Raw genomic sequence first — 24,281 nt, 5'->3', positions numbered from 1 at the left:
ACAGTGGATGTTGCGGTGGAACGCCCACCACAACACCCACTGCACTCCCCTTTCATGCTAAACATAGCAGGAATGGGTGACTTATGTACAAAGCAGCATTAAGCCACATTAAGTGGCTTAACGCTGCCTTGTACATAAGGCAAGGCCCCTATAGCCACGGGAACGTCACAAAAAGTGACATTCCCATGGCGATAGGGGCTTGTACATATGCCCCTAAATGTTGTAAATTTAGCACAAAGTGTGTAGGAAATTTAAAAATGTATTTATGATACTGTTGAGTTTTAACCAGGCCGACTCTATTCCAAGGATTTGCAAGTTCTCAATCACAGGAGGACACAATGAGTTAAAAAGAAAAGTCAGAAGACAAAAGGTATAGCTTGAGAGGCCGGTAAAGACTGAAGGGAAGTAGGTAGACATCAAGATCCAGGGGTGACTTAGTGAAAAGAAGTGTTTAAGAGTAATTGAGTGATGAACAGCACAGGCATAACAAAGACATCTCTGGGTACTGCGTAATTAAGGCAATAGAGTGCGGTTTTTTAGAGATAATAGCTTCTATGATTGCAAGTTAGGTTCTTAGCTTAGTAGCCATTGGAGATGAGTGTGCACCTACTGGGGAAATTAGGCCTGTAGGTGAAATTTGCAAAATCACAAATTTAGGGTAAGGAGTGGGTGTGTGCATTCTTGGACTGGTCTTCCTGCAAAGTAAATGAGTATTCACGGGCCTGTACGTTCGTGAATATCCTCATACAGTTAATTTTTCATGGTGGATACGTGCACAAATATAGTTACGTCAAAGACAAGTAAATACCTTTCTAGGTGGGGAGCAACCAGCAATATGGGGTACAGGGTTCAACCACAACAGAACATATATTCCACACGGAGAGACAAAAGCTGAAGCAAATATTTACCTTCAACTGAAATGTAAAAAATATATGCCTATGTATTGCTGTGTTGGTGGTAATGCTATCAGTATTTTCTCTAAGGGTTATGTTGGATCTCCTGGAGAGAGAGGTCAAGAAGGGATCCTGGGCAATAAGGTAAAGGAACATTTTCATTTGTAAAATAGTCTCATTCTACTATTTTTCTATTTATGCAAAAACATTCTCCAATATGATTTTATCAATATTATTTGCAATCAAAATAATGTCATGCTGTTCTACAGTGGCGTGCTCAACAGATATTAATTGGAATCTCTTGAATGGGTCATAGGAAACATATGTAATGTGTTAGTTGATGATCTATCTTAAATGATATATACCTTGATTTAAACAAGCACCACTCAAAATGCCAAGAGGAACACCAATAGAGACACTGTAATGTTGTGACTTTCCATTTATATACACAATAAATCTACATCTCTGCCATTGAATCCTCGCCACCTGCTACAGTCACAAAAACAACATTATATTCTTAACAGTTTACTCACCTTTATGATATCAAAAGTCCTTCCCTTTAATTGGTATTGAAGTGGACATAAGATTCATTAGTCTTTTAACTTAATTCTGATGTACTTTGTGAGTTTTTGCACCCATTCCATGTAATGTATCTCCTTACTACTACGATATTGCTATCTAATTACATTATGTTTATACATTCCTGGTACACATCCTTTAGTAGAGGACCAGTTAGTTGGTACTAAAAGTACACTGCACTCCTGCTAAGACACTTAGGAGAATACGTCAGTTTTAAAGTTTCCCCCAAAGTGAAAATCATTCTCATTGAAGCAGATCTACATAGCATTTATGAGTACGGGAAGAAGTATTACAGGAGTACTCTTTTACGCACTCTTAAATCCATCCCTATTAGGTAAACAGATTACCATTGAGTTGGGTAACAACAAACATCTGTTATTCAGCGCCAAGATACCCTTGGGTGAACGTGCGTTTACAAATACACGTTATGTTATGTTAAACAGCAAAGAGGACACTGTCATTTCAATTTCTACTAATTGTACTTCATTAATCAGCAAACACAATTCAGATGTTTTGGGAGTAATTTATAGAGGTATCTTAGAGCATGTTGAAAAGTACTACATTAGTGCAACTTTACATATCCAAAATAATGCTGTGAATAGGGCCCAGTGGTAGAGAGACAGGGGCTTTTTACAAGCCTCTTGCGCCGTCGGTGCGTCACTTTTAACATGGGAAAAAGTAACTTACCAGCAGCGCAAGGGGCTTGTAAAGAATCCCCAAATTTTTCATTGAACCAGAGACTTAAGGCTGAAAAGGACTTGCACTATACTGCTGACACCATCATAAGAGGGGAGAACAGAAGGCTGGAATGTGTGGCGCAAAGGGCGCATTGCCTAGGCTGAATTACCTTACATGCACCTCGACAGGCTCCCATCTGCAAGGACCCTTATGACAAAGGGCGAATATCATTTCTGCACCCCAAAACCATACTCTTCTGCAGAATTATGTTTCAGACAATGGTTTTCTATCCAGTTGCTCCTATCCAATGTTTGCATGCATTGAGTTCTAAATCATGCAAAAAGAAAGATGAAGTAGTGCTGTAGTTACAGATGTGCGCGAGCTCTCATGGTAATGGGGCACCATGATATGGAAGCATGGTTGTTATGCCTGTAGAGGTAATTCTTTAAAGGTTTAGTTGAAAGCCTTTTCATGACAACAGCCGTTGTGAGCACTACCTTCGTAGTGCTGCGCACGTCTGTTGGCCGACTTGGCCCCGCCTACTCAATGGAACGACCCGCACTGCGGCGAAATTGCCCCCGCGGTTAGTGTGTTAATGCCTGATTTTAAGTTTGACGGATGGAGTAGTATCCATCGGGATGGTGGAGGACATTACCTTTAGTATCCCCATGGTACACAGATTTAGAGATCACTGCTGGCCCAGCGATCCTTTCGGTCCCTTGAAAGGAACTGCCGTCAAAGGTTTCCTTCAAGGTACAAAAAGTTTGGTGATCCGCCAAACCTTCAACTTTTGCTTTTGTTTCCGAAACAAACTCCTAAAGCTGGAGTTTGTGTCTAAAAGGCAAAAAACGAATGACTGCCACGGGGGTTCATTAATTTTGTTTTCTGGTCACCATGATGAATTGAAGAAAAGGACATTACACAAGCAACCATAAATAGGCAGGTGTTGTAATACCCTTGCTTCAATGGAGGAAGCTTTCCATTGACAGAACCAACAGGGGCTCTGTTGAGAGAAAACTTAGGGTCCACTGATCTCTAAATGAGGCAGGCGGACCAAGAGTTTGGAGGACAGGGTATCCTAACTGCCACACGGTAAATCAGGCCCTTAGTCTCTTCATAAGCAGGTTTAAAATAATGATGTCCCTGACTTACGTCCATGAAGCCCTGAGGTTTTCTGCCAACAAGGGTTACAAATAAACATTGCAAAAACCAATAAGCATGCCTTGCATTTTCAGTTATTAAGCAGGCCTGTTAGCTTTGCCAATGCATGTTTGCTGTGGTGATGCAGCAGAAGAAACACAGATTCGTATTTTAAATATAAAGTGAAGCTTTTTTTGGTTGCTTGTTTTACCTTTTCCAATAGTTGCTAAGAGAATTCATTTCACTATATTTTTCATATTCCACCACTGGCCACCAAGTGCATTTTACACAGTACACATATTTCTGTTACTCCTTCCTGACCCACTCACTTGGTTTAGGAACTGTCATGCTAATCTGATCTCATTCCTTCTCCCTGCCTCTGTGCATTTACATACGTGCTTACATGAGGACATTCAGTGATGCAGGATCTGTGCGTAACCTGTGTGAATGTTTCTGTTCCAGGGTGACCCTGGTTTGCCTGGTCCTCGGGGGGAGCCTGGACCGAAGGGAACAACTGTGAGTCATTTACAATTTCTGTCACTTGCATACGGTGCCCACAATACAGTGCTGGCAGCTGTGGCTGTCCCTATTTGGGAGACAGACAGCGGTAACCTCTGCCATTTCTTTACAGGGAGACGTCGGTAGAGGCGGTACCGATGGCTTAGATGGAGCACCGGGTGGAAAGGTAGGTGCTTTATTTTTCTGTTACATTTTCTTACAGCGCGATAAAGAAAATATCGAGGGTGAACGGCAAGGGGCTAATGAGTAAAACAATTATCACATTTTCAAGGAATGGTCAAAATATTTTATCAAACAACTATACACACATTCTCTCATATTTACTTCACTAGTTTCTTTTATTTTACGATGCCTTCAGTCAAATTCAGCTGCATGCATGCATGTTTGTATACCACAAAGATCTATCAATTCGGGGCACTTTTACTTCTGCACACTGTTTGCCCCTTTGCTTTCATATCAAGCAGTTTGGAAGTTCCATTATTGTGTGTTAATGACGGTAAACATCATTTACTACGAAGCAAATAACACGCATAACGTTTACCACGCGTCACTCACCACGCAAAGGTCTTTCCCACGCGTAAGCCTTCAACGACCGTCTTTACCACGCGAGTGGTATTCCTTCCTGTCGTCGTTCTGCAAGTACGATCTGCGTTGGCTTTGGGGGGCTGGGGGGCTGGGGGGAGGGGGGGATTAAGGGGCTGGGGGGCTGGGGGGGGGGACTGGGGGGAGGCTAGGGGGGGTTGGGGGGGTCTCCCCCCCCCAAAAAAAACCAAGCGGATATTAATAAATAAATAAGAAGAAAATTTCAAAAACGTAAAAAAAAACGTTCTACAATGCCTCAAAACGCTGAAGGAAAAGAGCACGTCATAATAGAAGTCCGTTATCAGTTTTGATAGACGTGTTTTGACGCTTGTTTCCGTGGTCGGTGGAAGAAAGGGCTGATGGTGAAAGACGTACAGGGGTAAGATATGAATCAAAACTTTGTAAATTAGGGTATTAATTAAGCGCATTATGAAAAAAATAAAAATATAATGTAAGGGAATCTGTTTATTATTGTTTAAAACATCGATCTTTTCCTTCGTACTGCATGTAGCCTATCAGTATCATTATGTAAATGTAAATGGGACGTCAGATGTTTCGTAACGTTATGATTGCGGAGTAAAAACATGCGTTGTCAAATGCTGCGTGCAAAAGACACATGCGAAGTAAAATTCGCGTGGTAAAGGCATGCGTGGAACTTGAAATCGTTGAATAATCATATATTCGTTAATGACACCATGTTCTATATTTGCTTCCTACAGGGCTCCCAAGGTCCCCAGGGAAAAGATGGACCCCAGGGAAGAAAAGGGCAAAAGGTATTTTGTGAGGCACTTTTTTCTTTACTTTGTACTGGTTCTATACTTTCCGTAATAGGCAGGCAACTCTATGCATTCTGTAATATTTCCCATAAAGTGGAATGTGGTTTAAGTCCAGGTCAGACACAACACGAATTTAGGCATGGTGAGGTAAAAGAGTGATTTAAGTTCTTTAAATAGATCATATATGCTCATCAAGTTTTTAGTGTAACTTCTGATGCACTTAGGAACATATAGTAGGATTACAAATAATATGTGTCACTATAGGGTACTTAAAACTTTATTTTTTTAAAGTAAAAACATGTAAATACATTTTAAACCACACACTATTGATATTGTTTCAGACAATATAGGTTGTTATATAGATGTAGTACATTTGCCATACGTTTCACGAAAGCATCATCAAATATAAATGCGTAGCACCTACTTTTCTTCATTTTCGCAGCACACATTTGCACGCAAAGAAATAAATGTTAGTAAAATTCACTACCATAATCAGGATTGATCATACTATTTGATAAATCTTATTAGTTATTATTTCATACAAATGATATTCAGAAATGATTAGAAGTAAACCTTATAACGTGAGAGTTCAACACTTGCAGGTTTTCTAACACACGTTAATAAAATATAGGTTTTTTTCTTTCTTAAATCACAACCTATGTTACTTATACGTATGATATCATCTAAACTACTCTTTTTCTGCATGCTTATACGATGCAGTAACTAAAATTCTTTATTGTCGTAATCTTTTCTATAACATGTATTTGACACATGCTTATTAATTTTTATCTCAAAAAGTGTCATGTTCGATTATTTCTGTCGTTAAAATGTAAATGGAATATCCACTCTATCAACAGCCTCCCAAAGCATCAATACAATAGTAATGTATTTTATATTTATGCATCTACATACTTAATTTTGCAGCTATAAAAACTGTTGCTGATGCTTAACCCGATTCTTGCTGGAAGATTTAGTTCTGAAATGGCCAGGCCTTGGTTGATGTGGAATTAGTTGTGTGGATCATGCATCCGTACGTGATATGCTCCTTGTGGTTAACATTCATTTTCAGGGTGGGAGTCTCCTTACAAGTCTTTCAGAAAACTTTCAGTAAGAAACGTTCCTGTAACCTAAACTTAAGCCATAAAGATGCAATGTTCGTAATACAGCTGGAGCCTGTATATCAGAGCAAGACTGTGTGTGTGTTTATGAGAAATAGTGATTGCTTTCAAGGGAGACATTAGTGGATGACTGCCATACCATGACAATTCTTTATTATCCATTTGAACCCCTGTTTTGTCAGGGCAATCGTGTCCAATACTTGAAAAGATCTAAGACTAAATTATTGAGATCAGTAACAATGAACATTTGGATGAAGTGCAACAAATGCACTGGGGATTACACATTCTGATGTCGACAGAACCTAAACATATGTTGTACACACAGTAACATTTTGGGAAGCTCTCTTGTCCGCTTGAGTTAAACCTCTTTCCATGAGCATCTACAACTCCCAAGCTTAACCATGCAAGAGTTGCTTGGAGGGAGGAAAGTACAAACTCATTGCATAACAGTTAAAATGAAAGGAAAATCTGTTTTTTTGTAAAATTTGTTTATAAAGTACTAAATAGTAATCGGAAATGGTAAGAATCCATGAACTAGAAGTCACTAAAATATCAAGGGTGCAAAAAAAGACCTAAGCGTAACCCTCGCAAACCCATATGCAATAAAATATTGGTAAATAATGCTTTAGGCATAAAGTTTGTAATAAAGGCTTATTTTAACAATCCTTTAGGTTATGATATAAACAGTAAAAAGTCTGATGCCCTTATTTGCTGATTTAGCACACAGTCTGTAATAAAGGCTTATTGTAACAACACTTTAGGTTATGATATAAACAGTAAAAAGTCTGTTGCCCTTATTTGCTGATTTGGCAAAAACTGAGCAAAATGAGTAAATGCGGACATCCCAGGTTTTGAGGCTGCCAGCTGCAGAATTTGTGCCACATTCTGATTTATACTGCTCAGAATAGGGGATAAAGTACTAATAGTACATATTGGTCCCATTATAAGGTGCTTAAACTTATATGAGTGCTACTTACTTACATAATTTCCCCCCGGTTTTACAGGATGACAATTGTTGGGCAAAAAACTGATGTGTACTGTTGCAAAGTCATCCTGTGCCCTGGGCACCCCCAACGTTTTGCTGACTGGTACTGGTGGTAACTGACTCTGACTGACCCTGGGCTCTGCCTAACAGGGCCAGTGCTATGCCAAAAGACACTAAGAATACAGTGAAAACACCTGCATACACTAGGGTACACCATGGGTTGGGGGTACCCCTGTGATTGGCATGACCTACCCCATAGGGCCCTAGTACATAATAGGGTAAGGGGATAGAAACTACCTCTCAGTCCCTAGTATATAATTGGGCATGGTAGTTTAGAGGCCAGCAGCCATTTTCTGCACTTGCATGTGTGCACTGCTCAGCCTGAGGTTAGTATAAAAGTAGCCCTGTGTTGAAGGTCTGCTTTTAAAAAGTAAATTGTACCCAAACTCGACTTTGGTGTTTGGGGCACTTAAAACTGGATAACCTACAATGTTTGGGCATATTAGGTACCTCCAGGACCTCCCCTAGGTGTCCCAGGGGTGGGGGATGGGGGGCAGGGAGGGGGGTCAGGTATGTATAAGGTGGACCCGTATAAAATGAGTTTTATATGCCCTGTGTTAAGAGAAATTGCACATTTCACTCCGCACATTGTGATAAACTGCTGCACAAAATCGACTTTGGTGCTAGGAGCACTATGGAGGGCGGTTCTGCAATATTTCTGCATATTCAGAACCCCTAAAGTCTCTCCTAGGAATCCCAGGGGTGGGGGTCCTGTAGATATAGGCAGAGTATTTATAAAATATTTTTTTATAAGCCCTGGGGCTGAAAAAATGGCCCAAGTTATTTTTCCCATTGCGAATCCCCTGCCACATAAGTTAACATGGCAAGAAGTTATTAACTAATAACTCTTGATAGGAGAAGGCTAAAAGTACCATTCAAAGACTTCCCAGAATGGTATTAATAAACTCAACACCATGATATTATTTAATTTCTCCTAAAATGTACATACAAGAAGGTATAAGACTTTCTTGTTTGTAAATCGAGATTCAGCCTTCCAGTGGTCTGTCCTGATTGGTCAGAGTTGAGTGGATTAGCCAGGCTTCTTTGAAGAGGTGATAAAGAGCTCTCGGGGTTGACCAGCTCTGCTGGGAGGGCAGTGTTCTTTTACACAGGTATGCCAAAGCAGGGAGAGGAGTCGTAAACAATGGACTCCAAGGGAAGGGGAAGACATCCGTGTCATTTACACCTCTACTCTTTTAAACCCCAACCAGATGCTAGGATTAAGGAAGGAATGAGCAGATGCAAGGGAGACAGACTATGGAAATTAGCCATCCTAGGGGTGTGTTTAGTCAGCTCTTCTCTCCCTGCTGGAAAATAAGTCATTATGAATTTGGAAGAATTGGTGCACTCTAGTACAAAATAGTGCCACACTCTGCAGGAAGTTGTCAGACCTTGCGGCGGTACCCTACACCCCGTTGGAAAGGAGTGACCTCCTGCTTGACCCAGAGAACTTGGAATAAGTATCTGACAGGGGCAGAGCCTCCCAGATCTGCTGCTTGCTGGAGAGAGTTTCGAGCATTGAGAGCAAGGAAGCTGTTGTTTTAATTTTGTGCACAAACCTGCTGAGGAATCTTTTAATCTTCACCTGTCACCACTCGCACGCATCCTCACTCCATTCCAGGGCTTAGTAGGTCCCCGGTCCACCGCCGTCTTTTTAGGCCGTTTGAGTTGAGGGACATAGCTCCTACCCTTTTTCCAGCGTCACTTCCGGGGGTCATTCACATAAAAGGTAGACGATTCGCCTGGCGCAACGAGAGAGTTTTCGAGCATTGAGAGTAAGGAAGCTGTTGTTTTAATTTTGTGCACAAACCTGCTGAGGAATCTTTTAATCTGCACCTGTCACCACTCGCACACATCCTCACTCCATTCCAGGGCTTAGTAGGTCCCCGGTCAACCGCGGTCTTTGTGGGCCGTTTGAGTGGAGGGACATAGCTCCTCCCCTTTTCCCAGCGTCACTTACCGGGGGCATTCACATAAAAGCCAGATGACATGCCGGACGCGCAGGAGACGGGTGCAGCGGGCGCGCGGCCGGCGCACCAAAGGCACACTAAAGGCAAGCTCGCCTGCGCCCGTCCGCGCCTGGACCAGGCCCAGGGCCAATCCCCCTGGCCCCTTTCCCCCAGGTAAAACGGACACAATAATTACACTAGAGATATGCTTATGAGTCTTGATCCACTGAAGGGAAAGGCAACCTGCCCACGAGTTCTGCTGAATATTCAATCTAAGGTGGATGCAGGGCCCTGCCTAAAATGTTTGTCCCCTTTGCCTTATATCACCTCTCTCTATAGTAAATCCATGTCATCGGATGGCATGCTAAATCATTTGCCGCTAGACAGCACAACAGGGCTGACACACAGGGGGGATCAGCAAAATCATATCCTGCCTGATAATATTTCTGAGCCAGTACCCGAATTATGGAGAAAGGGGGGCCTAAGCTGCGGCTTGCTCAATGTTAGATCTCTTCCCAGGCACTCAACTGAGATACAGTTATTGATAGAGACTAACAACTTGGATGTCCTGTTTCTGACAGAAACATGGACTGTGGCAGGGATGGAGCTAGAACTGGAACCAGCTTGCCCAGCGGGCCATAAGGTCCAGCACAAACCTAGATCCAGGAGACGGGGAGGCGGAACAGGAATTATTTTTAAGGAAGAGCTGAATATCATCATGCTGGACATAGACAAAATCTCCTGTGCGGAGTTTCTAGGCTTCTCGATTAAGGATGAGTCAGGACATTCCTTTTCCGGCATGATTTGCTATAGACCGCCGGGGGTTATCAATGCACAGCAACAGCAGGAACTGATCAATGTAATTAATAACATGGCACTTACACACACCAGATTAATAGTCCTGGGGGATTTTAATCTGTGGGCCAATGGAAGAATGGATACAGCTTTTTATAACATCACTCAGTCCTGTGCTAATTTGAGCCTGAAGCAATGGGTGACTGAACCGACACACAGAGAAGGCCATATCTTAGATCCAATCTTTGCAGAGGAAGACCTTATTGTCATGGGGGAAATCCTACCGGTGGGGTGGACAGACCATCACCTAATTACCTTTATTGTTCAAATCCTGAATAATATGAGGCCTGCAGTCAGACAAGTCAGGACTTTTCTCAGCCGAGACTGGAAAGGGCTTTTGAGAAAGGCAAAAGCAGGTGAGTCCCTGTTTCATACTGAGACTCTGTTCAACCCTGAGAGACAGGTTACAGGGAGTATTACAGCACCTTCAATGAACACTTAACCAGGAAATTTGACCAGCTAGCTCCATTGAAAATTATTAGGAAAAGAGGAAGTCCGTCAGCACCATGGTACACAGAGAGGTTAAGGAACCTCAAGCTCTTGTGTACAATGGCTGAGCGACAGTGGAGGAGGGAATACCTGGGAAAAGATAGAATAAACTGGAGGCTCACAATAACAAAATATAAAAAATAAATAAGTATTGCCAAAGCAGAACACTTTGCATCTATCATACCGAAAAGCTCAAATAAATCCAGGGACATCTTCAGGATAGTGAAAGATATGACCCATCCTGATTGTACTAACAGCAAAATTAAACCCTCCCGGAGTTGTGTGATGGACTGGCATTTTTCTTCCAAGATAAAATAAATAAAATAGTGGAAAACATGGAAGATCTACCTCCTCTCATCCTGTTAGATCGAAATAAAGGGGCAACAAGTATAAATGAAGAAGGTGCTGTTGAGTCAGCCGCTCCTGGGGTCTCCTTAGATAATTTTCCAATTCCCTTGGAGGAGGAGTTTATTCAAGTGGCCCTAGGTATTTCCTCTGGCTCACCATTGGATCCTCTTCCTCATAAGATAATGAAGGAACTCGGGTCAGAAATCTTTCCCATTCTACGAAAGCTATGTGGTCAATCCCTTAGCACAAGTATTGTGCTGTCTAAATGGAAGCAGGCTGTTATTACGCCACTCTTGAAAAAACCTACCCTTGACCCCTGCTGCCATAAGAACTACTGGCCGATTTGCCTTCTGCCCTACCCGATTAAGATTGTGGAACGTCTGGTCAGTAGGACCCTGTCCCTCTTCTTGGAGACAAATAACATACTGGAGGAGGAACAGTTTGGCTTTTGACCGGGTCATGGGACAGAATCAGCTTTAGTGATGGTGCTAGACAGCCTTCGAATGCGGGCGGACAGCGGCGAGTCGGCAATTCTAATCTTGCTGGACCTGTCCGCCGCTTTCGATACGGTGAACCATGACATTCTGCTTTCAAGGCTGGAAACCTTTGGGGTGAAAGGGGTGGCGCTTAGTTGGCTGCGATCCTATCTGTTTGACAGATGGCAGGTGGTGGCACTCCCTCCTTACCAATCTGAATTTGTGAAAGTTTCACATGGGGTTCCACAGGGATCGGCTATCAGTCCCATTCTGTTCAATGCTTATATGCAACCCTTGCTGGGAATTATCAAAGCCTATAACATCAGCGTGATTAACTACGCCGACGACACGCAGCTTTTGGTATCCCTGGATGGTGATCAGGCGGACTCACTGGATAGCTTCCATGCTTGTATGCATAAAATGGCGAATTGGTTGAAGGGAAACTCGCTCCAGTTTAACAGTGGGAAAACGGAGATCCTAAAGTGCAAGGTGGGGAGGATCACCCGAAGTCTGCCAGCAGACTTCTGGCCTCTAACATCAGATGGCACTCTGACACCAGTGAATACGGTGCGTAACCTGGGGGATTAGTTTATATGAAAATCTGAATCTGGAGACCCACGTTAACAAACTGGTAGGAAGTTGCTTTACTTTAATACGAGGTCTTCAGAAGCTGCTGCCTTTGCTACCTGTACAGGCAAGAACAATGGTAGTCAGGAGTATCATCCTCAGCCGCCTGGATTACTGTAATGCCCTGCTACTGGAATCGCCGGGATATCTGATTGCCAGATTGCAGAGTATCAGGCGGCAGCAGCTAAGTTAGCACTCTCCCAAACTCGCCGATCTTCAACAACACAAACATTGTCGGAGCTACACTGGCTCCCAGTACCTCAAAGGATCCTGTTCAAGTCCCTGTGCATTGTGTTTAGAGCACTGCATTGACAGGGCCCTAAGCCGCTCCAGGGCAAGTTTCAGTGGTATGAGCCCACCCGGACCCTTCCCTCCTCTTCCACCAACCTTGTTAGATTCCCCAGCTTAAAGAAAGTGACCCAGCGAGGAAGAGCTTTCAGCGTGGCAGCAGCTCGCCTTTGGAATAGCCTCCCCCTAGAAATCAGGAGAACACAAAGTCTGCTGCTGTTCCATAAGAAAATCAAGACCTGGCTCTTTCCTAGGGTATAACCCCCAGGTCAGTAGTAAGAGGTCTCATGCTGGTATGCCTTCTATTTTCTCACAGCTGATAGTCTCTTCCGATTTATCTCTTAGCGACAGGATGCCCGTAGGGTTACAGTGCGCTCTAAAAATGTCAAATAATAATAATAATAATAATTGAAACATAAGAAAGCAAGGCAGGTCATGCTGAGAAGTTTCCTAAGGCCTGCACTCTGAAGATTGCTCCTTCTGCACCATCTGAAACTACAGCCTGTGGATTACCTTGCTGTAAAAGGACTAATGAGTGGACTTTCTGCAAGCTACAAGTTAACAGACCTCACTTGGACCATCACCACCAAGGATCATCAACCTGGAGAACTACCAGTAGACTTGTAAGGGTTTTGTCCATGTGGATTGTGGGAACTGAAGTCATCACCTTTCAAGGACCATTTTTGGAGTGAGTTTGAGACACTTTGGGACCCTCTGGGGAACTTCAGTAAGAAGTTCCAGGAGTTTGGAACAACTTTGGATAAAAGCTCCATAAGGGGACCGACTCAACCTGGCCAGCCAAGCCGCCAGCCTTCAACCGTGAGCCATCCTGCCGTCCTTGTTTGTCCTACGGAAAAGCACCGTAGGTCCTACTTCCAGAGCTTGACCGGGAGTAGGTGACATGCGAGGCTGGCGAACCCTCACGGAATCTGGCCTGGTGAAGAGCATTGAGGGACCCTGCGAAGCAAAGCTCCAGAAAAGTTTCTAAGTCCGAAGGTAAAAACTGTGCCCGACACATACCGCGAGTGGTAGTTGAGCAGGGCTCCATCGCGGTCGGCCTGAAACTTTGACTTTGACCCGGTCTCTAGCAACCATATTTCCTGATAAGGCGCTATAGGTTGCTATGTGCTGGAAATTGCTAAATCTTTGAAAATTCAAATCTCCAGTTCGCTACATTGGATTTCTGTCGTTTAAGTGTGGGGAGAGGGGTTGGCCTAACGGCTAAGGCGCTCGACCTCGGACCTGGGGAACTTGGTTTGAGTCTCGGTAACGACGCCAAAAACCACCTGTGATTCTGGGCAAATCACTTAATCTCCCCGTGCCTAAAATGAAAGTGTGTCCTCATGTAACTGGTGCTATGTAAAGCGCTCTGATAACTGATTCGGTTCGGTTCTAGTTCGCGCTATATAAAACTCTGCAAAAAAAAAAAAAGTGTCATTTTAAAGATAAAAATATTTCCTATTTCTATAAATTGGTGTTGCAGTTTTATTGTGCATTGTGTCTTCATTATTTACTACGTTGTTGTTTTTAAATGCTTTACATACCTGTCTTTGAAGTGAAGCCTGCCTGCTCGCAGCCAAGCCACCAAGGGTTGAGCATAGGAATACTTTTCTAAGACCTATTCTGAGCCCTATACTGTGTTAGTGGCCTTATTGCCAGTGGCAGATACACATTTGCCCCTACTAATGATCCACTTTCCAACATGTATTATTTACACTTGCATTATTAACTCAAAATAGGATTTCTGCCCACCATAGAATGAGTGCCAAAGTGTGGATTAGGCCTCAGAAGAGGAAGGCAGTGAGCTGACCCAAACACATTCTCTTTTTGAGGAAGAGGTTTGGTCATGCTAGGAACAGATTTTTTCACACTATGTGTATTTTTGTAGAGCACATTTCTTTTCTGGGCTTAGTAAAGAAATTGAGGTTATTGACGTGGGAGTGTCTGATGAAATCACAGTGCTCCTGACTTGGCCAAAGAAGGTACCCTCATTATGTACTTACAGGTCTTGCTGAGGTATCTTGTCAAATGTTTTCTTAGATGTTCTCTGATTCAAATTAAACAAGATCTTAGAGTAAATAAAATTACCTTATGGTTGTATTAGGAGGCGTATTGCTGTCGTTTAGTGTCAGTGCTGACCAGTCTGTCATACACCAGATGAGAAGTGGAGTTTTCCTACACCAGAATTCATAACCAGTAACAGGAATTACCTAAGGTTCCTGGCCAGTGTCTACAGCAACTATGCAAGAACCCACATTTAGATGACTTGTGCCGTCACGTCTACTCACATAGATGGGGTACTTTACCACAAAAGCGCCAATCATGACTTCTTCAGGCCCGCTATATGACTCCCCTGCAAGGGGTATGGTCGTATTACTCTGCCCTCAGCGCCCAAATGTGAGCATCTGGTCTCCTTTATTTTAAAAAATCTTGGCCCCAACTCCATGCTAATCTAGTGTGTGCGTAAAGGCCTAGGCCCCTCGAGTGACATGAGTGATGGCCTATGACCTGGTGAGGTGCAACTGACAGGGGACTCCTGTCCCTTTAATGATTTTGGCATGTAAAGTGGTGGTGGCAACACACCGTGTTTTGTGAATCTGTAGTTTGACCAGACATTTTTTATCTGTGTCACCTGAGCACTGACTACTGGGCCGCTCATGTAAAGTTTCAATTCTATGCGCTATCCCACACCATTGCGCTAATATCCCAAGTGTGTGTCTACATATGGCCTGTGGTGCATATATACGTGTATAGTAAGCTCCTGGCCAGTTCATGTGCACATGATGGAGGTGAGATTGTTTTCCCAGACAGTGGAAATGTATTGCTGGCATTCCTGAAGCTGGAGGGAGGAAACCTAGACATTGAAGTATGAAAAGATGAGACCCAGCTCCTTTAGCTGAGAGGCACTGCTATTTAGTCTTCCTGTGGGACTGCCAATTGGTATATTGTGGGGCTGAAGAGGGATTGCTATTTCGGTTATTCAAGGTGATAAGGGTCCTTTAGGTGAGGGTAGCCTTTTGTCTCCATCCTGATCACTAACAGCGTGCCTGTTTAAGCTAGGTGCAGAAAGCTCACACCTCTTTGTGCCTCTAATGTGGGTACACGTGGCTGGAGACCACCCTGCTATGAGGAGGATTACTCAACACAAAAGCTGTCTTGATAACAGCCTGGAGAGGATTTATGAAAGGAGAATGAAACCAAACTAGTTTTGAAAGTGAAGGCAGAGAATCCACATCTCCCTACTTCTTACTTGTATTTTGGTCAGAGATACTGACCCACTTGTTTCAGTTGCAGTGCTCTTCAACCAAGTAAGGAAGTGCTCTGCAGGGTACTTAGTGGACTACTATACTACCCGAGCTGGTGTCTGCCTGGCAGCCAGCTTCTGAGGTTTGAGGGGACATCATTGGTAGTCTGACATTTCTGGAAGAAGCACAGTCTCCGGCTAAAGTGCCCTGAAGCCAACCTCCTTCTGAGAGAGTGAAGGGGCCCGCCAACCCTGCACAGGTGTGACTGCTAGAGCAGTTTAACCCCCGGTACTATCTGGGTCAGCCTGCCATGGGTAAACTTGGTAGGTTTATCTGCATGCCTTTAGGGCCTTGGGATTGTGGGTAGCAGTGTCTCTGGAAAAGTGGTTTCAGGAGGGAAAGGTGGTCTGCGGTCCTCATCGCTGCCATCAAGACATTTGTAAAAAACACAGTTGATGGACAGAATGTAGAACAATGTCATACATTCACCCCAGTACAAGGATCTGGGCCTAAATCCATCGTTTTTTTGCACTCCACACCACCCTGGGTTAGACACTGGCTATATGCAAATCAGCTCTGACCCTGTGCCTCATGGGAACAGACCAGTCCGAACTACCAAGCCATGTCTTTCCCAGACCGGAATCAAGCATCCAAGGACCGGTTTCTGGCTATCAGCCTTCATCAGCCTGGATAGCTTGACTCCAGTGGTGTGGAGAGCCTGGGACTCACGTCTGAGCATACCCAGCCCACTCGGGGTGAAAATTGCAAAAAACACAGTTGATGGACAGAATGTAGAACAATGTCATACATTCACCCCAGTACAAGGATCTGGGCCTAAATCCATCGTTTTTTTGCACTCCACACCACCCTGGGTTAGACACTGGCTATATGCAAATCAGCTCTGACCCTGTGCCTCATGGGAACAGACCAGTCCGAACTACCAAGCCATGTCTTTCCCAGACCGGAATCAAGCATCCAAGGACCGGTTTCTGGCTATCAGCCTTCATCAGCCTGGATAGCTTGACTCCAGTGGTGTGGAGAGCCTGGGACTCACGTCTAAGCATACCCAGCCCACTCGGGGTGAAAATTGCAAAAAACACAGTTGATGGACAGAATGTAGAACAATGTCGTACATTCACCCCAGTACAAGGATCTGGGCCTAAATCCATCGTTTTTTTGCACTCCAAACCACCCTGGGTTAGACACTGGCTATATGCAAATCAGCTCTGACCCTGTGCCTCATGGGAACAAACCAGTCCGAACTACCAAGCCATGTCTTTCCCAGACCGGAATCAAGCATCCAAAGACCGGTTTCTGGCTATCAGCCTTCATCAGCCTGGATAGCAAACATATATATATACACACACATCACTTTTTACATAAATATATACAAACTGTTATGCATACATTGATCTGTTGACATTTCTTTTTCAACCATTGTAGCCCAATTTCTTTCTAAAGGATGATTACTACATGTTAAGACTCAGCATTCCCTCTCGAGTAAGATCAACCAGACCTACAAACAAAGGGTATAACAAGTCTATATCTTTTTTAGACCTGCCTTTAGTCCTTTACCCCTTGCCAACAAAAATTTATTTTCTTTACAACTCAAAATATTTTGGCTGGTGTCTTCTTTGAACACAATGTCGACGCGTTTCAGCCCTCACATTATGGGCCTCATCAGGACTCGGGCTAACGTAATATTCCGTCATTATCGTGGCCTTCAAAGTATATGTGTCCTTGTAAACTCTCTTATTCCGTCATGGGAAACTATTTTTTCATATTAGTCACTGTGCATTATTCCGATGGAGCTTCTCTTATTTATTATTTTTGGTGAAAGGGGGGGAATCTTTACACGAATGCCTCAGGTTATATTCACGTCACACCTAAATCAAATCCGCAGTCTCTAGTTATTAAATGGGCATACCATCTGACCCACAGACGCCGGCTTATCCATCCTTAAACTCGTGACCTGGCTTTTCCCTCTGCGTACTTGTTAATTTTCTGGAGAGTTTCGAAGTGTGTACACCTCTTTACTAACACGAACCGACTCCAACTGCCGATCACGTCTGAGCATACCCAGCCCACTCGGGTGAAAATTGCAAAAAACACAGTTGATGGACAGAATGTAGAACAATGTCATACATTCACCCCAGTACAAGGATCTGGGCCTACATCCATCGTTTTTTTGCACTTCACACCACCCTGGGTTAGACACTGGCTATATGCAAATCAGCTCTGACCCTGTGCCTCATGGGAACAGACCAGTCCGAACTACCAAGCCATGTCTTTCCCAGACCGGAATCAAGCATCCAAGTACCGGTTTCTGGCTATCAGCCTCCATCAGCCTGGATAGCTTGACTCCAGTGGTGTGGAGAGCCTGGGACTCACGTCTGAGCATACCCAGCCCACTCGGGGTGAAAATTGCAAAAACACAGTTGATGGACAGAATGTAGAACAATGTCATACATTCACCCCAGTACAAGGATCTGGGCCTAAATCCATCGTTTTTTTGCACTCCACACCACCCTGGGTTAGACACTGGCTATATGCAAATCAGCTCTGACCCTGTGCCTCATGGGAACAAACCAGTCCGAACTACCAAGCCATGTCTTTCCCAGACCGGAATCAAGCATCCAAGGACCGGTTTCTGGCTATCAGCCTTCATCAGCCTGGATAGCAAACATATATATATACACACATATCACTTTTTACATAAATATATACAAACTGTTATACATACATTGATCTGTTGACATTTCTTTTTCAACCATTGTAGCCCAATTTCTTTCTAAAGGATGCTTACTACATGTTAAGACTCAGCATTCCCTCTCGAGTAAGATCAACCAGACCTACAAACAAAGGGTATAACAAGTCTATATCTATTTTAGACCTGCCTTTAGTCCTTTACCCCTTGCCAACAAAAATTTATTTTCTTTACAACTCAAAATATTTTGGCTGGTGTCTTCTTTGAACACAATGTCGACGCGTTTCAGCCCTCACATTATGGGCCTCATCAGGACTCGGGCTAACGTAATATTCCGTCATTATGGTGGCCTTCAAAGTATATGTGTCCTTGTAAACTCTCTTATTCCGTCATGGGAAACTATTTTTTCATATTAGTCACTGTGCATTATTCCGATGGAGCTTCTCTTATTTATTATTTTTGGTGAAAGGGGGGGAATCTTTACACGAATGCCTCAGGTTATATTCACGTCACACCTAAATCAAATCCACAGTCTCTAGTTATTAAATGGGCATACCATCTGACCCACAGACGCCGGCTTATCCATCCTTAAACTCGTGACCTGGCTTTTCCCTCTGCGTACTTGTTAAATTTCTGGAGAGTTTCGAAGTGTGTACACCTCTTTACTAACACGAACCGACTCCTACTGCCGATTACGTCTGAGCATACCCAGCGTACTCGGGTGAAAATTGCAAAAAACACAGTTGATGGACAGAATGTAGAACAATGTCATACATTCACCCCAGTACAAGGATCTGGGCCTAAATCCATCGTTTTTTTGCACTTCACCCCACCCTGGGTTAGACACTGGCTATATGCAAATCAGCTCTGACCCTGTGCCTCATGGGAACAGACCAGTCCGAACTACCAAGCCATGTCTTTCCCAGACCGGAATCAAGCATCCAAGGACCGGTTTCTGGCTATCAGCCTTCATCAGCCTGGATAGCTTGACTCCAGTGGTGTGGAGAGCATGGGGCTCACATCTGAGCATACCCAGCCCACTCGGGGTGAAAATTGCAAAAAACACAAGACATTTGTGCCTGAGGCAGCGCGTGCCGCCATCATGAATGTGTACTTGATGTATGGTGCGTTATTGAGAAATTTGTGCCTAGGTGAAAACTGGTACCCTCATTTGTGCCTGTGCCTGAGGTGCACGTTCTTGTGGTAATCGAGACCCCAGTGGCGCTGCCCTTGTGATCTTTGACCTTGGATGCCCACCTACTGTACCTCAGCAGGGGCCCAGAAGAGGGTCTTCCTGTGCCACCCTTCTTATTGTAGGAAGAGGTAACACCTGTGCAACAGGGGCATTCCTGGTGAGGCCCTTGGTGTTTCTGGTGATCTGCACTAGATCAAGGTGAGTTCACAGAGCACCACTAGCCAGTGCACATGCTGGACGGGTAACTGACATACTCCAGATTCCTCATATGGAAGAGGCGCAGCCATTCTGCCACAATCCCAGGGAGAACCAGGCTACACCATGCACCCTTTAGGCTTCCGGACTAAGAGCACGAAGCAGGCCTACAGAGGCGCAGCTCACAGCATTTTGTTTTCCTTTTCCCTCATGCGCAAGACTAGAGAGGGAGCCTTTGGCTGAAGGTGGGCTCCAGACCGAGTGAGTTTCTTTTCTTACTTCTTTGGCCCTGAACAGGAGGGGCCCTTTAATTCCGATGAGCCCACTAGCAGAAGGGACTGGGCTCATCTGCATTACACTTTGGGGTGTTTATCACAAAAATTCCAGATGCTGACAACTAAAAAGCCCACCACCTCTCTAGAAACCAAGTCCCTCCTTCTGCGCTCACATAGGGAAAAGATATTTGTCGCCAGACCTGCCTTTTTGTCTGGTCTTTAGCTGTGTTCTTGCATCTGTGTTGATTCCTAGCATTGCAGTGTACCATATACTTTTTGTACTTATTTAAATAAACTTCAATGTCTGATTTGCAGCTGAATTCTGGGAAAATAAATAAATATGAGTTTCCGTATTAACATTATACTGCCTGCTGTGTTTCTAAAAACACCACATCGGACAGCACATAGGACTGTTCTTAATATATCTACATTATGACTGCCTGTTGGCAAGGTGAAGCTTGGTTTAAGTTATCTATCTATCTATCTATCTATCTGTCTATCTATCTATCTATCTATCTATCTATCTATCTATCTATCTATCTATTTATATGTGATCAATTTAACAATCCGATATAGAACTCGTGCACAAACCGGTTTTAGAACTTTACACAGAACTCAACATCTCTCCATACACAACTAGGCACTCAGAAAAGACTGCCGAGAAGTGGTAAGATGTGTAAGAGAAATACCATACAACAAAAAAAGCATTTTCTGAATGATTGAAAGCAATTTGCATTTTTTCTCTCTTCCTACTTCCCTTCCAATAAGTATCTGCTTTCATTTTCTGCTAGGGCTTTCCTGGCTCTCCGGGAACGGTTGGAAACACAGGTGACTTCGGATCCCCGGTAAGTTTATATCAAGCAGATCTGCTATCAGCAGATATTCCAATATTTGGTAAACCTCCAAGGAGAATAAACTGTGCCCTTTTTCAGACAATGTGGAATGCTCCAAGTAAGAATACAGATAACGTTTTTAATCCCTGTCAAGCTGTTGATGCTTCATAGCAGTAGCCTTGGAACATCAAACATATGGAACAAACTGTGTTGTGGAGAGACACTTTGACACACGCTGATATTACTTCATACCACACTCCAACAGTTCTGCAGGCCCATTTCCACACACTGTGAAAACCTTCTGAAATTTAACAAAGGGTGAGCTGTTTAATGCACCTGGTAATTACAGGGTGTGGTAAACACCACGCAGCTCAGACTTCCGGCCTCTGAGCAAACAGCAGTTTACACAGGGGTTTAAAATCTCCGGCAAACTCAGAATAAGGGCCAAAGTGGGTTACCACCTCATTTCCTTCTCTTTTTGCGTGCCCTTTGTTAAACACAAGACAATAAAAAAAGGTGTAATTATTTGACACTGAATGCACTCCAGTGACATATTCACATAGCGCCTGTATTACTGAACGTCATCCAAACCTCAACAAAATAATATCTGATTATGAGAAAATGTTATTTGAAATTTGAATCACAAAAGCCAACCTATCTTAAAACGTTCAAACCTAACTACGGCGAAGCACTGAAAATCTGGCTGAAAAAAGACGGGCCAGAAAAAATTGAGAGAACATGGTGGGCCGTTCGTTAGTGCTAGAAAATGAATGCAAGAATACTTAACCTACGCAATATTAACTTCAAACTTCCAATGATGATGGACAAATCATCTTGAGACTGAATACCTCTATACTGAATACATGAAAAGAAAACAAATACAATTAATCTCTAGTGTTGCTCCCTCATCCAGGTCCCCCCTCCTCGAACTTTCCTGGAGACCGAAATCACTCACTCAAGGGGGTATATTAACAAGGGCCTCATCGCCGCTTTAGCGAGAATTTTTCCCGCTAAAGCGGCGATAATTTTATCGCCCTATTACCTAGCTGTCGCTAACACCAGTTAGCGACCGCTAGTAGGCGATAGCGGGCATTTAGGGGCCCACTTTGCATGTCAGCGATATTTATCGCTAATGACATGCAAAGTGGGCGTGCCAAGATGTTAGCGACTGGAAACAGTCGCTAACATCGCTATCCCCTATTACCAACTTTTGGAAATAATCGCGCTAAGCGCGATTATCTCCAAAAGCTAACGCCTGCCCTGAGCAGTTCTTAGCCATGTTATTCAATGGAAGGTGGATAACATGGCTAAGAGCATTTGCTCGGTAATGCATGAATATCGCTGACTTTCCAGCGATATTCATGCATTTCGGCCGATTTTTATCGCTTAGGACATAAACCTTGATAATATCAAGGCTCCTAAGCGATAAAAATAGGCGATTCTCGGCGATATTATTTTGGCCGCTAACCAAGCTGAGCGATATTTTTTGCTCATGCTTGGTAATATGCCCCAAGATTCTTTACAACTAACAAAGCCAGACCTCTAGGATATGAGGATAGAACAGTGTCATAGCAATGTTTACAGGGCCCTAATGATAGGGGCCCAATACCTTGGTTTCGTAGTAAAATATACTGCTATAATTTGGGTACAGGAGGGCCCTCACACCTTTGGGCCCTGATCAGTGCTTAATTTGAGGAGGTGGTTGCCAGGGGCACTCATTTGGAGTACAGGCACTTGTTTTTCCTGAAGGGATCTTTCTTGAGATCAAGAGAAAGAAAAACACAAACAGGGGAAAGTAAGAGGAAGAGAACGACGGAAAAAACGCCACAAAGGGTGAAAACAGGAACCTGCAAGAGAGCGATAAAGGGTAGGGGGTGTCTGGCAGTGGATTAAAGAGGCATGGGGTGGATTAACGACTACGCAGCCTTGGTATTCAGTGCGTTGACTTTTCATAGCGCTGGACGTGGACCTTTGAGCAGAGCTTTGGGCACCAGCACTCATTCTTTTGCAAATGAAACACTGGCCCTGATGTTACTGTACTAGTGAAACCTATGTTCCTGGAAAAAGACCTTGCGTGAAGCAAAGAATAAAGAAACCAAATTGGTTTCTGAGTGTATACAAGCTTGGGCAATGCCAATAGGTCTGGTTTATAACTGAAATTGTCACTTCAGCATCCCCTGTTATTTCCCCCTTCCTTAATCCATCTTGGTGTTTTTCACCCATATGTTTGATTGTTGTTCTAGGGTAGAATTTGCCTCTCATTGAGTTTGTCGTTTCAGATTACATTGCTTTGATGCGCTAAGTCGTTTCTGTGCTATAAACATCAAAATGCTAACAACAAATGGACATGGTCAAAACAGCACATCACACTGAGAGGCTCATTTACTATATTTTGAGTCATGGCAGTGCAGCAAGCCTTGCTGCTGTACGCCAGAATAAAAGGGCAGAAATGCGCTGTATCTATAAGATACTGCGCATTCCTGTCCTCTCCTGCCACAGCGCATAAACAGTAACCGTGCACCAACGCAGACATCATTGCGCCATGTGGCAAGAGTGCCTGCGTTGCGGGGATGATTGTTTTTGTGCAGGAATGGACACATTCCTACACAAAAACAATCATCGATTGCATTTTGTTCTATGTGTGCTGCATAAGAAGAGGAAATACCAGTTTTTTCCTCATTGCGCCACTCCCACACCTACCCTGGGGAGGCATAGGATTCTGACGCATTCCCAGATTTACAAAACATTGTAAATCTGGGATTCTGTTAGATTCCATGGAGGTTGCGCGTGAACTCCCTCTGCAACACCCATGAAATGCTCCTTTTCATGCAGAGTAATGCGTGAAAGGGGCCTATATTTACAAGGCCATGAAATGTCACGCAGGGTGACTTTTCGTGACCTTGTAAATATGGTCAAGCCCATTGTGTTGCTGGTGCATCAGGCGGTGCAATGGGTTTTTAAATGAGGCACTGAATATTATGTGCCAGCTCTGTGCATTTGACTCCCATACTAACAATGTGTATGATCCATTGGAGGAGAACTTACTGGAACATTTATCAAAGTGTACTTCATGTGACAACACTGACACTGCTTTCTAAATCTGCTAATCTGTGTGTCAAGTATACATCACAAATTCTACACCCAGGAGCATTGTGGTATTGGATGCCCCCACTCCTCGCCCCGCAAAATCAACTGCTGCAAATGATATGGAAACTAACTTTTTCCCAATGGTGCACATGTTAGAGAAGGGGTCCACTTGGACCATGTGTTTGAATTTTAAGCTGATTTGTTCCAGCTTTTGAATGTGAAATTGTTCAGTAATGAAAGAAACCCCAAGTAATAAACATGCCAGAGTCAGATTCTGTCAATGTAAGAAATTACAGAGCTCCTTTTTGCCAATTGCAGGCTAAAGCAGATACCTGGGAGAGTATTAAACATTTCACCATGTGAACACTTTTCACTAAAGGAA

The 24,281-nt window shown here is 43.6% G+C and overlaps 1 protein-coding gene across 1 annotated transcript in view; it reads left to right on the top strand.

Moving 5' to 3' along the window:
- Positions 1-24,281, top strand: part of LOC144827569 (uncharacterized) — a 209,194-nt gene that overhangs the window by 100,445 nt on the left and 84,468 nt on the right. Inside the window, exons 12-16 of the mRNA XM_078685827.1 lie at positions 984-1,037; positions 3,753-3,806; positions 3,922-3,975; positions 5,111-5,164; positions 20,771-20,824. Coding sequence (XP_078541953.1) covers positions 984-1,037; positions 3,753-3,806; positions 3,922-3,975; positions 5,111-5,164; positions 20,771-20,824 — 270 coding nt within the window. The remainder of the gene's footprint in view (positions 1-983; positions 1,038-3,752; positions 3,807-3,921; positions 3,976-5,110; positions 5,165-20,770; positions 20,825-24,281) is intronic.

The sequence above is a fragment of the Lissotriton helveticus genome, chromosome 4_1 (assembly GCF_964261635.1).
Source record: "Lissotriton helveticus chromosome 4_1, aLisHel1.1, whole genome shotgun sequence".
Lineage (NCBI taxonomy): Eukaryota > Metazoa > Chordata > Amphibia > Caudata > Salamandridae > Lissotriton > Lissotriton helveticus.
Note: the sequence above shows the minus strand (reverse complement) of the source record. Positions and strands in the feature narration are given on the sequence as shown.